Genomic DNA, 17746 nt, shown 5'->3' with positions numbered 1-17746 from the left:
CTCTCCCAATCTAGGGGTCGGCGGTGTTTAATTGGGCTGTCATTATAACGCCTTATGGGACACGAGACTCGATTTGAATTACGTAAAACGATAACGAAGCATCAATGATAAAACGACGACATGAGTAATCTAGAAATTATTTTGCCGTTTTTATTTTCTGTTTAATTTAAAGCTAGTGCACCGCAAAATCGTGAAACGCAGATTCAAAAGTTCTCGATAAATGTTTGTTTTCAAAGTTGTGCTATCTAAGTAACGAAAAGAGAAAATCGTTACTCGAGTAATGATATATTGCCGTTAGCGTCTATATATTTTGCCTTTGATGTTAGGTATAGGAAATACATTCCATACTCCATTTAAGTGTCACGAACATCTTTTTCCCGTCGCTGTCCTCCGGGCGGGCGAGATCCAATTCCGGCGAAATGAGAACCGCGACCGTGAGAACCGCTGGCGCGATCCCGCGGGACTACTGGGAGCAGTGGGAAGCCTCTGTACCCGTGCTGGGGCTATACCGGGCTACGCCGTGGAGAGGGTGTTCCCCAAGGAGGTAATTACCCTCCCTGCCGCCGCCCGACCACCCACAAGCCATCGCAACTTCAACTCCTACCGGAGTTACATGCTAATACAAAACCAAAACCGGTTCCCAACAGCTTTACCCGTCGTCCGTCGAATTCCCAAAATTCATATACATACGCATATACGTGTACATATGTATGAATACATATAATGACGACAGCCGTGCGCGAGCGCGTGAAAAATGATGCTGGACGTCGCGGTTGCACAATCGATCCCGAGTATTTACGCGTAATATCTGATCGACGATGCGTTTAATGTATGTCGCGTCGTCGTATAGAAATTGCGCCAGCATTTTTTTCTGCAAATTACATTATTGTCCTCCCTCCTGCCCAACAAAGAGAATCGTGTTGAAAAAAGCCCGTTATCTATATTAAAAGAATTTTTGCATTCCGCGCAGGGTTGGGGTATATCATAACACTGCGCTTACGCTTCCGCACAACGGGAATTCGCGAAAAACGCAAAAATGCATACGTTGCTTTAAATATAAAAGCGGCGGGATTAATTTTGCATCTAAGGATAATAAAATAATAAATACGTGACAACAAGAAATTAGCAAGTGCAGCGAGTTACACTGCGCGTTTTCACCCCTTCCCTTCCCCACCACCCCCCCCCAACAAAAAAAAAGAGAATGGCAATGATTATTTCTCGCGAAGGAAAATCCTCGTGTATTTTTTTTTGTCCAATTTCCTGCGTCCTGTTTCACATTCGGAGGGAAGTCTCGCGGAGTTTGTTTTTTCACAAAAAAACTTTTATATCTCGCCTGAAATTTTTATTTTATATTTCGTACCGTGCGTCGCGTCGGGCTACGTCGTCGCGCGGCGAATTCGTTTTTTAATTGACAAATTTATTTGCTGCGTCCTGTACACGCGCGCGCGCCAACTGAACATCGCCGCACAGGCAATGATGCAAGAATATTACGATTTTACGTCCGCAACACGCGTGTCACTCGATAACATTCTCGCCGCGCGGAATGTCGAACGTAATGGTTCGATTTGGGTATCGGATGACGGTGATACTGGAGCGATTTTGGGAACGAGAGAGAGACCCCGGCGGTTTCCCGTGCGGTTTGCGGCGCGAATTAAATATTCGATGTACAATCTAGGACACCGCAAAAATTCGCGATTGTGTGCCTACAAGTGAGTGAAGAGATGAAGAAAGAGAGGGAAGGGAGATGAAATACTTCTTTTTTCCTTTACCTCTTTTTCTCTCTTTTTTTTTCTGGCTCACTCAGTGCATTTCGGTAACAACGACGAACTGATTACCAACGCGGCGTCCCAAGCGTGCAGCCTTGGAACTCCCAAAAGTCATACTCGTAAAAAAAAGGGACTATTGTGCACCGCGGACTTCCGGGTTATTTATACGAGTTATCTCGTCCCCGAAGCGCCCGCGAATCGCGCGCACCGCCGCCGCGCCGCCGTGCCGTTGTGCCGCAGTTGCAGCTGCAATGTTCGCGCCGTGACTTACGAGCGATGATAATTCCAGCAGCTTGAGTGCCGCGGCTTTTCGCTCCACCGCGGTCTTAACGTTTTATTCCGCTGCGGTTCCTTGGTATCGCCTTATCAGTGAGTTATTCGCCGTTGTAGAAGCGGCACGAAACAAGAATTAACTAAAGAGTGCGACTCGTGAGTCTTTAGTAGATTTAACTCTTGATTCCTACGTAATACTATACGATTACAGTCTCTCATTGATGAAAAAATATGTCAATTGTTTTTCTTTCTCTTCTCTATATTTCCTATAACTATAATTATTTTTATTTAAATAGTCTAAGAACTAGGATGCTTTTTTCGAACTAAAAGATCCATAGCATAATTGAATAAATTAAAAATAGAGAACTTATTTGACCAATAATATGAAAACATAATATAAACAAAGTGCCTTAACGATCTTAGCTAGATCTTAGTGCTAATATTTATTCGTGTGATTTTATATACCTTTTCAAATTCACTGAACTGCGCCAAATTGATTTTCAATCTTATTCAACAGAGTTGTGTTATGACTGAAAATTAAGCAACACGGGCTGAATTATTATTTAAATATGTATAATTTAACAAGCCTATTCGTCATTTAAAATCAGCATTCAAAACAAACAATTACTCTATTCTTCGTCACTCGTCAATCGTTCGAAAATCTTCTCTAAGCAGGCCGCAAAATTCAAAGTTGCAATGAGATTGTGAGTCTTCCATGATAAGATGTAACTATTGTATTTACTATGGTATAACAAATATTTTTATATTCTTTACGTATACCGAAGACGTAATATAATCTGTAGTGAAACACGTAGTAGAACGTTCATCCTCGTTTCTTTCCTAATACGTACTTTGATCCCTAATGTACTGCCTCGATTGAAGTTATGTATTTATAGTATTTATTGCGTTTCGCGAAAGTCTTTTAGATCTAAAGCTAAAGCTAAGAATTTCGAAGACGATTTCTTCCGTGTTCCTGATGTTTCCCTAGGATAAGCGATACACTGCTCGACTCCGCTTAAAGCAATGTGCTGAAGTCGTTTGTTTTATCGACAAAAATATTATTTTGTTAACAAGTACTTTATACTTTATGCTGGTTTTATAGATATATAATTCCTTTCACAGGATTAAAATATACATACTAATATTTACAGCTCTAGTGTATTTTTTGCCAAAAACCGAAAAAAATTAGAGATTTTTTTATTGATTTTTACTTTAACATGACAAAATTCACCGAAACATTTACTTTGTGGAAACGTTAAATATTCGAAATAAATCAGAAAAGTGTGAAATAAATAAATAAATAATTTTTTGGCGCGCAGTTTGATATAAATTTAAAACATATAAAATATTATTTCAGTACTAATTATAAGATCTTGCTATGGGCCATATTGGCCCATCTTCTAATTAATTTAATGTATAAATGAATAATGTTAAATTGTTTTAGAATTAAGTCAGAAACCCTAATTTAAAAGAATATAATATTTGACAAATTGTGTATATGTACACGTAAGATCTCGATGTAGTAGGTAGGAATGTATTGATAATGTATGTTTCATAAATCATACATAAGTCAAGTTCATCGATAAAACTAACGATCAATTCATCAATATTAAGCAGATACGATCAATGATATTGTCAGTATTTATACTGACAGAATTACTGATCGTGTAACGTTTCTCTTACAGATTTTTAATTACTTTTAGTATTACAGTTGTAAAAATTAGACAGTTTTCTTAACAAGAGAAGTGAGATATTTCGACTTGGAGAATTTTTCAAACAATTGATTCATATAAAATACGATACACTCTGAATTAAAATCTGATACCAACTTCGAAAATTTTCCTTGTAGAATTCGTTTTAATCTCTCAAGATTAATTTGTGTCGTTTGATATTGCTTGATTTAAAAATAACAATAAATAATCCATATGTGAAATGTACGTACGGAAGCTCGAATGCGGGAATATTTTACTAGCAGTGGGCGATGATAAAAATTGGACTTATAAAAATGTGCGATAAACCATGTCGACCAGCCGATGAGCCGCCTCGCTACGGTATCACCACCGTCGTCGTCGTCGTGAAGACACGCTGCGTAATTTTTTTTTCCGTCGTATATCGAGACGGACGCCGTAAAGTTCGATTATCGATGCGAACTGGCGCGCTTTGGCCGACGTGGTTGTTTCCCCGCAAGTTGTGCTTAAAGTCGCGCGTATCCCGATGGGAAATTTGAATTTTGGCCGGTCTTCCTCCCACATACGTACGTGTTTTGTATGTGTGTGCGTGTAGATATGTTGGTCCAAGGCGGCTCGGTCTCCTATGCGCAGGAATGGGCTGTGGGAACCAATATCACCGGGGTATGGCTCCCGCGGGATCACCGCGCGCCGCTCTTTTCCGCCCTTTCCCGTATTATTCGCGTCCGCGCGCAAGCGGCATCATCTGCGGCACAGGCATAGGTCGCGCGCGACGTATCTGTGAGCTCGTTCCGCTCGATCGCCCGAAATCCCATGAAATTTCAATGCGGAATCCCTATTAAAGGCCCTACGGGTTACGGCCGCGCGGATCTCGGCGTCGCGCTAGACGGGATCGGTGGTACACGACGAGAATGATGTAACCGGCCGTGAAGACATCTTCGTCAAGTCCGAATCTTACAATTAATTCTTAATTCTCTGTTTTTCTCCATCTTAGAAAAACGGAAGAATGTTACGTAACTTTTCATTCATATACATATATCTTTTAATACGAGAGCTTTTGACATTACCATCTTCAAAATAATAAATAACGGACAAAGTTTAAGCTTCCTTTTTTTTTTACTAAAAAAGATTGGAGAACCTTCTAAACGTGAATTTCTCAAAGGTCTAAATCTTTTCGAAACGAGAACGCTGGTTTCTCAAAAAAATTTGTACAAGTGTTCGAGACAATTTTTCCACTGCATAAATAGTTTTTGACGATTTAAATTAATAAAGAAAGTTGGATATAATTGGGGTAGTTGTATTGATCGTAACGTATTTGTTATTTTAGATTATCTGCAGGATGGCAGGTCAACTTCCGTCCAAGGTCCGGATTTGGAAAATCAGAATAGTCTTGACAGTGGTGAGTCACGTTTACACGTTACGTTCCAAATGGACGTAACGTATTTCGAAATACAAGATTTTTGTAATTTGACACTTGACCGACACGCGATTGGAACGTCTAATTTTAATTAACCTTTTATTTTAAAATCGTGTTTGGGATCACCTAATTCGTATAAAATTCGTATAAAAATGACACTCAGAGATCTATAGATTCTAATAAGAAATCTCATCGTGCGATAAAGAGAAGTTGCCCCTTCGTGTTAGAGATTGCTCGTTTTAACTGGTAAGAAATTCATGGATAAGGTTTTCAAATGGCACGGTAAGTTCAAGATGGAAAAATTTAAGGTGACTTTATAAGAAACTTTGAATTATCACGTTTGAAAGAGGTCTTCATCTTCGGTGTCGAAGGGACGACTACAAAGTAGAATTGACCTCAGAAGGGAGCCATCGCTTTTATGCTCGAAGGGCCCGAGAGTTACCTCAACGTTGATGCATTTAGGTCAAAGTGTTGTAGGTATATTCAATTCTCTTTGTGAATATTTCAAGCAAGATTGAAAGCTTCAACGCAGTGATAACTTGACCTATTTTATAAAGAGGAAGTCAATGCGAATTTAATTTTTTTTAAATCATCGGAAATTATTAGATCCTTCGTTTATCGCTTTATAGTTTGTGTAGTATTTTCAATGTAAATAATATGTACTAATGCGAAATGCGGATAAGAGAAATCGGGTTTCCTCGTAGAGCTTAGTGGCGAATAGATAATACTCTCGTCTACCTTCTCGGCGCGCGAGTCACGGATACAATGGTTCCCATGCATTCGACATATGCTCTCTGTAATTCGATTACCTTGTAACAGCCAAAGCTTTGGTAAGGGACGGAGGGATTGAGCCGACTTAAGTTGACTAATCTCTCGTCGGCTCCATAGCATGGGTAGACTAGTCCTCGGTAAATAAATCCGTGAGGACCACAGACACTCTACGTGGGGAGATCTTTTGCCTAAATTCAAAGACTATCATCATTGAATAACTGCATTATTCTTTATCGCGAAGAAAATGGATTAGGAAATAAATTATCTGTATAAAATTTATGTAAAATTAATAAAAATCTGGAATAATGAAACAAAGAGAATTTTCTTTTAGAATTTACTTTGAAATCGTGATAATAATGGGATAACATGGACAGTGAATTTTATTATAATTTTAGTAAAATTTAGTAAAATTTCTATATTATAAATTTAATAAAATTTACGATAATTTTATATTATTGTAAATACTTAAATTTAATTTAATAAAATTTCACTAAATTATTTTATTAAAGTTATAGTAAAATTCTTAAAGTTTATGAAATCACACGATTAAATATCATAATTTCATAAAAGATAAATTCTAAAACAAAATTTACTTTGCAATAAATATCCAAATAGTTTTTTATTTTGTTTAACTACTTTACAAATTCTAATAGTAGTTTAAATAATCAAATAATAAATAATCTTACAGTTAAGTCTTTATGATTTAATTGTACAATAATATGCGATATGCTTTATAGAATTGTGTAAAAATTCTTTCGTCCTACATATTTTTCACTTTAACGTTATCAGAGACATACTGTAAGAGAAAAAATAATTGCAACTATCATAATTCAATTATAATAGTTTAGTTTTTTTTATTAACTATAACGGTTTGAGCGCTAATCGGACCGCAGTTTAAATGTACCGACATGAATATGCTTTATAATTCTACTATGTCTGACAAATACAAATTCTCATCTGTTATAAAAACACAAATTTTCTACAAACGCAAATTATTTGTTTTAAAAACACGAATTTTCTGTTTTAAAACACAAAAATTGTATAAGAAAATAATTCATGTTTTTAAAGCAGAACATTTGCGTTTGTAAAGCAGAGAATTTGTGTTTTTAAAACAGAGAATAGACTAAATAAATTTAAATTAATTTTGTTATCTCGGATGTTTTTCAACCTTAACAATTATCTTTATATTATATGCACACTGTTACTGCTGCAAAAAGAAGTATATCAATGACTTTGGATATCTACCAATTTTAATTTATTTGCAAATTAAAGAAATCTTAAAGAAAGAATTGCATCAAATTTTTCAATCCGTCACGTATGGCACATTAGTGAAAACAAATGCAAAATAATAAAAATTATGCGTAATTATCGTTCCATTTTTTTAATAATTAACATAAAACGTTTAAAAATGCACAAGAAAACAACACTTCTAAACGTTAATGTTGCTAATTTTCTGCTTACTGGGTTCATATCCAAAATCTACAAACAAAATAAATTGCACTGATTTCCGTAATAACAATTTTGGTAAAAAGAAAAACCATCACCATACCCGAAATTCTACTCACCATACCACTGAAGAGTAAAGAGGACCAGTCTGCATTCGGATCTGCAACAAGAACACAATATCGCTGATTAAATAAAGTTAAGTATTTTTATACAGTTAAATGCAAATTATATATAAATTTAGTAAGACAGATTTCAACATTACCATATTTCAAACAAAGTGTATTTCAGATGTACTTTACGAGTCTATCATATACTAAAAAAACAAACTTAATAAAAATTAATTTTGTTGCAAAGCAGACATCTGTTGGCTGTTTTAATTTAACATTTTGTACTTATCAGTTTAGTAAGGTAAAAAATTTTTAACAATTTTATGAAATGTTATTTCACGACAATACCTTGCATAGGAGCCTTTGTTAATTCTTACTAAGTTTCCATTTTAAGTATACATATGACAGACTCATAAATTTAGTAAGGTAAACTATTTCAACAAACACGGTTCTGAAAAATAAAACATACTTAAATTAAAAATCAATTTAATAATACAGATGATAACTTGCATCTCTAAAATCCCCCCCATGTCAAAAAAGTGAAAAATGTTGCAAAAAATATTATCTTGACCAGAGTGTTCAAACTTTGCAAACGCCTTCTGGATAATATTAAGAAGTTGGATCAATCAAGTTGGAAAATTTAATCAGTTGGCAATTTTTTTCCAAGTATGGGTATAAATAATTTAATGAACTCACCACAGGATTACTCCGCCGTTGCACGATGCTCCTCCCGAGCCTCCGCCTCCTCTCAGGTTCCAGGCACAACACAACACTCGCGAATGAGATCAATTACGATCGCGAACTAATTATAGAAGCAACGCGCGACGTTTTTGACGGAACTCGCGGCGAAGCGACATCATTAACATACGTAGCAAAAGGGACATACGGCCGCGCGAGGATATGATCAAGACACAAATTCATAGATCGATGATAAAATGAATCGTTCGGCATCGATGATAGCACGCGTGTTGAATGTGTTGATGCGCGATGCGCGTTGGCCGAACAGAGCTCGCGGTGATTCGCGCGGGGTGATTTAACCTTGACCATCGCACGCCCCGTAAGAACAACTACGCGAGCGTCTCAGAACGATCTCGCTGTCTCCGAACGTTTATCTTACTGCAAATTACTCTCGAAAACTCAGACGTACGTGCAAAGAGAACTCCGTCTTACCCATGACGTCACGCAATGGAGTACGCATATGTACGACGCGAACGTTGCGACGAACGAAGCTCGCGGCGAGAAAGGCACGCATTGCCAACTTCGCGTTTGACGCTACCTCGCGAGAAAGAGAGAGAGAGAAAGAAAGAGAGAAAGGGGAAGAAAGATCTAACGCGCGCTTTCGCAGGGTGATCGTCACCTCATATGATACTCATTTCATTCCATATCTCTGTACATAAACAATGAACACTCAAACTCGTTGTACGTACCGAGATATACGCGACGAGAACAAAATTTACGCGGTACCCGTGCCCGCCAAAATGCGTAGTCGCCGCCGCCTTCGCCGGCTCATCGGCTACTGATCGACCCAATCGCCCTTCAGCCACCGAAATGCGCACATCGCGGTGACTCTTCGTTGTACGATTGTCACACGAGTGTCGAAATCGAGAGTCGAGCTTTCCGTGGATCTACCTACCGCGATCAAACGCAACAAGCGGTCCGCCGCACGTCCGTCCGCCGCCGTTCCGCAATGCTTCTCTAATGAAGCGCCATCGTAGTGATAACGAACGATTTCGCAACGTCAATCACCGATCGATAACATGTGTAGTTACCAGGAAGCAATTTTTTTCCAGAAAAAAAATGTACACATCTCTAACGAGCACGTCGTCGCAGCTTATTTATTTACGCTAACTCTCCTGTCCATTTCGAAATTTTACGTATTCGATCGTAAAAAATAAAAAAATTTTGTTAAAGAGCTATTATCAATATGAATTTTGTATTTTAAAATCAGTTTCCTCAATAAACGCTATAGATAAATAATCAAGTCAGACGATATGATTGAATAGTAAAAGTTCGAAACAAACAGCGGAATTAACGTAAAAGCTGTAACGTGCTCGTTGGAGATGTGTAGGTACGTATTTTTCCTGGAAAATTTCTTCCTGGTAAGTACACACGTTATCGATCGGCGATCCTTGACGTTGCGAAATCGTTCGTTATCAGTGCGATGGCGCTGATTCATCAGAGAAGTGTCGCAAGACGAAGGCGGATGGACGTGCAGCGAACCGGTTGCGCATCGTGTTTAATCGCGGTAGGTAGATCCGCAAGAAGCTTGACTCTCGATTTCGACACTCATGTGACAATCGTGCAGCGAAGAGTCACCGCGATGTGCGTGTTTCGGTGGCTGAAGAGCGATTGGACTAGCAACCGATCGGCCGGCGGAGACGGCGGCACTGCGCAGCGACTACGCATTTTGGAGGGCGCGGGGATGCGCGATCACCGGTCTCGCCGCATTTATATCAGTACACACGAGTTCGAGGGTTAGTTGTTTATGTACAGTGATATGGAGTAAAATGAGTGTTATGACGATCGCGTGTTGGATCTTTCCCTTTCTCTCTCTTGTTCTCTCTCTCGCGAGGTAGCGTCAAACGCGAAGTTGGCGACGCGTGCCTTCTCGCTGCGAGCTTCGTTTGTCGCAATGTTCGCGCCGTACCTGTGCGTACTCCTTCGTGTGACGTCATCAGTAAGATGGAGTTCTCTTTGCACGTACGTTCGAGTTTTCGTTAGTAATTCGCAGTAAGATAAACATTCGGGCGAGATAGCGAGATCGTTCTGAGACGCGCGCGTTGTTGTTCTTACGGGGCGAGCGATGATCAAGGTTAAGTCACCCCGCGCAAATCACCGTGAGCTCCGTCCGGCCAACGCGCATCGCGCATCAACACGCGTGTTATTGATGCCGAACGGATTCATTTTGTCATCGATCTGAATTTGTATCTTGATCATATCCTTGCGCGGCTGTATGTCCCTTTAGCTACGTAGTGATGTCGCTTCGCCGCGAGTTCCGTGTCAAAAGTGTTGATCGCGCGTTGCTTCGATAATTAGTGCGCGATCGTAATTGATCTCATTCGCGAGTGTTGTGTTGTGCCTGGAATCTGAGAGGAGGCGGAGGCTCGGGAGGAGCATCGTGCAACGGCGGAGCAATCCTGTGGTGAATTCATTAAATTATTTATACCCATACTTAGAAAAAAAATTGCCAACTTAAATTAAATTTTCCAACTTGATTGATCCAACTTCCTAATATTACCCAGAAAGCTTTTGTAAAGTTATAAGACTCTGTCAAGATATTTTTTGCATCATTTTTCATTTTCTTTGACATGGGGAAATTTTAGAGATACAAGTCAGCATCTGTATTATTAAATTGATTTTTAATTTAATTATGTTTTATTTTTCAGAACCGTGTTTATTGAAATAGTTTACCTTGCTAAATTTATGAGTCTATTATATGTATACTAAAAATGGAAACTTAGTAAGAATTAACAAAGGTTCCTATGCAAGGTATTGTGAAATAACATTTCATAAAATTGTTGTTAAAAATCTTTCATCTTATTAAACTGATAAGTATAAAACATATTAACCTTTTTGAGACTCCACCAGTACCTAAATAGATGGTGTACCTTTTCGAGGTACACCATCTATTTAATATAACCATCTTGAAAGGATTAAAACAGGCAACAGATGTTTGCTTTGTAACAAAATTAATTTTTACTAAGTTTTCTTTTTTAGTATATGATAACCTCGTAAAGTTTATACAAAATACAATATATATAAAATATGATAATATTGAAATCTGTCTTACTAAATGTATAAGATAATTCGCAGTTAACTGTATCAAATTACTTAACTTTATTTAATCAGCAGTATTATGTTCTTGTTGCAGATCCAAATGCAGACTGGTCTTGTTTACTCTTTGGCAATATTGGTGAGAAGAATTAGGGATATGGTGATGGTTTTTTACTGAAATTGTTATTACTGAAATCAGTGCGATTTATTGTGCTTGTTTGTATTTAGATATGAACTCAGTAAGCAGAAGTTACTAACATTAAATAACACTTAGAAATGTTGTTTTCTCATGCATTTTTAAACGTTTTAAAGTAATTTGGATAAAAGATTTTGAAAAGATTATTTGATAGATTTTTTTTCCAAAAAATTGTTAAAATGTTTTGAAAAACAGTTCCAAGTTGTAATCACAGTTTATTCATATTGATGTTGTATATAAAGTTAAATACTACATTAATATAAATACTACATATACAAAAACATTATATTTTATTAAATATTGTTATTGAATATATTAACATAGTAATAATATTTTATGCTTACTGGTTTCCATGTGGAAATTATCGTATGAGAAAGAGATGTAAGTCAATCTTTTCACTTTAAAAAAGGACATTTGCCAAGAAGTTTGTTTAAAATTTGAAAAATTGCTTTGTTTTAGTACTTATCTTAATCAACATTAATAACCCTAATCTAGATTTAATTATGCCATTCTCGATTGAATAAATGTTTTTAATATTTTATCAAAAACGTAACTTTGAAATCTTTTACAACAAATATATATACGTACAATTTTTTATAAATATGACTAAATTTTTAATTTGTTATTATTGTGACTTATATTTCTTATCTACTCTTTGTAATTCCACTTTTTGTACGAATCTTTTTTAACAATAAAGTGACATTTGAGTTTCGTAAGCTGCGAAACAAAAACAAGTCGGAAATCATAAATATTTCGTACGCGTCAATGAAGATCTCTCGATTTTTTAATTATCACTTGTTAATACTTTTTGGTTTTTAATTTTATATACATAATGTAATATAATAACACAATCGTAGTTGGAGCAAGAGAAATACGGATTTATATAGATTCGCGAAAATTGCAATATTTTTTATAAATATCGTGACTTTTCAATCATTTATTATTGTAATTAAGTTTCTAAATTGGGATAGGTATTCCGTGAAATAAAGTTTGTAAAGAACGTCGCGAATTGTTTGACGTTATTAAATTTGACACAAGTATAATTTCACGAATTCGCGTCGCGAGTGTAATGAATAAAGTGCAATCAACGTGGGATGTAAGGATGTTACTGGACCATGTCTGAGCATTGTCACGTGGAATTGCAGTAGAAGATACATCGATGGAAATCGAGGGACCTCGTGAAGTAGTGAGTGCTAAATTTCTACTGTAAGTTTAATCTGTTCTTTTTGATTATACATTCTTTTGCTGTTACACTGCAATATTGTCAAGTTTATTGCCCAACATATGGAAGAGGTATACTAAGTAAAATTATATATTTATATAATATACATATATTTGTACATATAAATATACATACATATAAATATAAATATATAAATACATATTTAAATGAATTTATATAAAATAAGATGGTACACGCATGCATAGAAGAGATTTCTAGATTTAATGTTATTACTCTTCTATGTATCATAAAATAAGATTGATATAGGGACAATTATTATTATTATTGGGAATAAAATATTTTATTCTTAAATGGAAAAATTCTTTTATTTAAAATAAAATAATCTTAGTATTGTCTTTACTCAGACAGATTTAAATTAGATAATGGAAATTTGTACTGAATCTTATAATATTCTTGATTTGACAATACATTGATCTGAGAAAAATTTGAAAAATCCTGTTTTATAAAATATCACAAATAAAGATCACGAAAGCAAGTGTTTTCGTTATTTAATTCAGATGGAAGAGAATAGGAATTATAAACCTCATCTTAATACTGTTTTATTTTTTTATATTGTGCAAAGTTGCAATAAGATTAAGTAGATTAAAAACACGTTTATCCTTATTATTAGTAATCTTTTCTGAGAGAGCGTACATGATGTAGATAATTAAAAAGAACGGATTATATTGCATGCTTAGGAATAGAAATGCTTTCAACAATCGCATTGATTTCCAACAGCAAAACTGATATAATTATGTATTGTTAATTTTATGTTTTGCTTGTCACGTCTCGCAAAGTATTTATTATCATTTTGATTTTTTGCATGTTTGCATACAAAGTTATTGTGCAAATAGGCGAAATTAACATTTTTCTTCTAAATGACTGATTATTTTTATTTTTATCATATTTTGTGAAATTTCTTGTGTATATATTTATGAAGTATTAATATGTATTTAATATTTATATAATTTGTATATATCTTTTTTCATAAAATTATATACGTATGTTCTTATATGTAAATGATAGATTTTTGATATTTTTACATATTTATATGCCTATATGTTTATCTGTTTTTTTCTCTTTGTCTACAAAATTTATATAATTCAATAATGATCTATTTTATATTGATTAGCCTAGTCCACTGAATCTTTAATAGAATATCTTAATATTTTTTATATTTAATGCCTGGAAAAATTGCATGATTAAGTCCGGTTTTTCATTATTTGCTAATTTATGGTTCAACTTAACCTAATGTTTTATCTAATGAATGAACTTCACCTATGGCACTATTATGAATTGGCGAAGCTCATTCAAAACATTAGGTTAAGTTTAACCATAATTTAACCGGATAATGAAAAACTGGACCTTAGTCAGGCTCTAAAATCAAACGTCACTTAAACAGAACACGCAATAAATTTTAAATAATTAAAATAAAAAATAAAAAGAGCTATCTTTGATACAAACTTCTGATAATAATATTCATATATTTGCAGTCATTTTTGACATCTTGACACATTTTATATGAACAATTTTAGTTGTAAACTAATTGTATTTGCAACTTCTTATTGAGTTAAAACTTCATAAAATATTTGCTAGTAAATATTTGGCATTTGGAAGTTTATTGAATCTAATATTGATATAAAAATATGACATTTTGTTAGATATAATCCATTATCGCATTTAAAATAATGGATAGTTTTGTACTTTTAATTTAATTATTTAAAAAAAACGATAGTTGCGTATAATTTTCATTACTTTGCGTTTGCTTTCACTAATGTGCTATACGTGACCGACTGGAAAATTTGATACAATTTTTTCTTCGAGATCTCTTTAATTTGCAAATAAATTAAAATTGCTATAAATATCCAAAGTCATTGATATACTTCTTGTTGCAACAGCAATACAGTGCATATAAAGATAATTGTTAAGGTTGGAGAACATGAAAGATAACAAAATTAATTTAAACTTATTTAGACTATTCTCTATTTTATAAACACAAATTCTCTGATTTACAAATGCAATTTTCTGCTTTAAAGATATAAATTGTTTTCTTATATAATTTTTGTGTCTCAAAGCAGAGTATTTGTGTTTTTACCTGAGTTCTTTTTGAACACTCTGTGCTATCTGAACAGTTATTGTTAGACGGGTTTTCAGCATTCACTTATAGGTGAAATATGCAAAAATGTGTTATAACATATAGGGTTCAAAATGCATAATTTCTTATAAAACAAAATTTATATCTAGTTTATTTCTTTGTTAGTCGAATAGAAAAATATGCCCTTAGCAAATTTTGGTTGGCTTAATAATTCTAGTCACAAATATCTTTTCTCAGTATAGGCGCATCTTTTATCAAGCTAAACAATGTTAAGAATCACACAATTCATTAACGAGAAAATTTCACAGAAACGCTGACCATTACTTTGCCGGAAATTCGCGAGACTTCTCAACGTCCGGCTCACCCAATCGCCAAGCTCCCCGATGACTGCGAAATAATTGGAGAATTTCCGCTTTCCTAATGGTTAACGGAGTTTCCGCGAATTCGACGTACGCTTATATACGCGGTGATTCGATTAGCACGGACTAACAGAGGGATCGAGCTTGAGTTTGAGACGAAACTGGTGAGGTTGACCGGCCCTGGTCAACGTTGGGCTTGGCGAAAGGGAGGTTGGTCAACGGGGGGTTGGGGTCGGCCAGCTTGGCCGACGGCTAGCCAGCTAGCTAACGCACTCCTGGGAAGACGTAAATGTGTCCCTTTAGTGCCAGCTTCCGCGTTCTGCGATACGTCTACCAAAGGGTTCGCTCGCTTCCTCTCTCTCTCTTCCTTTCTATCTGTCTCACTTTCTCTTTCTCTCTGTGGCATCGAGTAATGTTTTAGGATCTATTGACGCACCGGTGCTCATTTTGCCGCAGGATTCGTGCGATCGTTCGCTTCTGCGAAGCTGATTGAAGCGTTGCGGGAAACTTCATTCGATAAAGCTCGTTGATTGTAAATGTGTTAGTGAAGGGATCCATGTACGATGCCGCGTAGCACATTATTCGACTACTTGAAAACTACGAACAATTTGTCTAATTGTTTCTACTTTTCTAATTTAATTGATATGATGGTCAAATTCCTTTATTTCTATCATTGAAAGAAAAAATGGTAACAATCATCATAATTTAATTATAATTTATAATCCTTTTCAATGCCGATTGTAAATTTATATCTAATTATTTTAATCCTTCAAATCATAGTTACTTCAACAATGCATTATGATCATAATTATAATACGCGCATTCTCTCATGCAACTATATCTTTGCAGTTATCTTAATTTATACGGAATTTACATATAATAAATTGTATTATAAAATATTATGACAACATAATTAAGAGAACGAGATATGAACGCGTTAATAGTAAACCGTGTTCACATTAATAATAATGTATTGCTTTTTATGTATAGTTACATCTATTATATTTATATGGCTCCAATATTGTAAGTTTAAAAAGTTAGCTTAATCACAGCAAGTTTCAATTAACAAGCTTTGTTACAAAATTTTATTATGTTGAAATGGTTGAGACATATTTTTAATAACTATTTGTATTGAATTAAAAATTGTCAAATTAATTCTTTTTTTCCTTTGATCTTTTCAAAGGAATTCATTAGAAATATTATTTTACTAGAATAATCCCCACTTTTTATTTTTATGTGTTTCTTTTCTTATGAGAAACAAAACGCCACGCGTTTATTTTATGAGGGTGACTTACTACTATATAAGGTAACTGTACATGGCCTACTTGCTGTTTTCAAGTAGTCACAAATAACATCTTTCTTTTAATGTGAAGAATTAGCTGCCATCATATATTCGTTTTCTGTTATCTCGCGCAGTCTCTATTGCATCTTTTCTCTGCGTTTATCCTAAGCAGTAAATAACACGCTAATTCGCGAACCATTTAAGACTAACGGCAAATTAGATGTGTAAATGATACTTACAAAGTAATTCTCTTAAATTGCTACGGCATTTTTTTCTTTTTGCAACGCTTTCTTTTTCATTGGGGATTTAAATTAGGAGAAGTTCGCACGACATACAAAGAGAATGTATAGCAATCGCCACTGTATGCAGTATGAAAGGACTAGATTTAATAGCGGTTATCAGACGCTGTCGTTTGTACGTGTGACAGTGGTAGTTTGCACTTGGAGACGCGCAAGCTGAGCTTCACGGACGAGCAAACACTTAATTAACCCTTCGTGTTAGCTCTTTCTGCTTCTTTCTCCTTCTACATCTTCCGCTCTCTACATGTGAAAAGAAAATAGTAGATACTTTATTAAGGACTAAAACTATTAAAATCCGCCAATGATTTATTGAGGATTACTTACTGCTTATTGAAAAAAGAAAATAATTCATAATCATTTTTGCTGCTGACTCTATAAGAACGATGAAATTGAAGCTCCTCATCACTTATTCCAGCTTCTTAAGGATGCCAAGCCGAAGATAGGTTATGCTCCTGCCTAATAATAGATGATGAACTCCGTAGCTTCCTTAGGGCCCAAAGACGGACGCAGGTTAAATTTTCAATGTGTCAACTGAGATTGTTACTCGAGGTCGATGTCGGCGATTTAGCGAAAGGACGCTTCAACCTCGGCGCTAGCCCGATCAATGTCGAGAACTCGAAATTATGATATTCATTTACGTTACGCGAATCCTATCGTTCCAAAATCCCGCATGATTGAAAAGGGCTCCATTGACTGATTACGAATTAATTACGATTGACTAATTGCAATTTAAAGTATGCAGTCCCATTAATCGATTCGTTGTGTAATTCATTTACTCGTGAATTATTAATTATTTATCTCATTTCGAACTTTCAATAATTGATCGGCTAACGAAACAAGTAAAATCGCAATTATTTGCCCCGGTCGCTGTTATTAAAATAATATCCAGCTTAATTTGAGTAACGTTGATGATACATTATAAAGACATCATTGCCATTAATAAAACACATAAATACATTTGTCGTATTTTCTATATTGATGAAGTATTTATTTATACTATTTTTTTTCTTTTTATGAGTAATGTTTCTGTTATTTATTTTTATTGAAAATT

The 17746-nt window shown here is 35.1% G+C and overlaps 1 protein-coding gene across 1 annotated transcript in view; it reads left to right on the top strand.

Moving 5' to 3' along the window:
• Positions 1 to 17746, top strand: part of LOC105196798 (zinc finger protein 423 homolog) — a 103731-nt gene that overhangs the window by 30445 nt on the left and 55540 nt on the right. Inside the window, 1 exon segment of the mRNA XM_026135574.2 lies at positions 5055 to 5126. Within this exon segment, the coding sequence (XP_025991359.2) occupies positions 5055 to 5126 (72 nt within the window).

The sequence above is a fragment of the Solenopsis invicta genome, chromosome 2 (genome assembly GCF_016802725.1).
Source record: "Solenopsis invicta isolate M01_SB chromosome 2, UNIL_Sinv_3.0, whole genome shotgun sequence".
NCBI classification, from domain to species: Eukaryota; Metazoa; Arthropoda; class Insecta; order Hymenoptera; family Formicidae; genus Solenopsis; species Solenopsis invicta.
The sequence above is the reverse complement of the archived record's forward strand: the minus strand, read 5'-3'. Positions and strand labels throughout refer to the sequence as shown.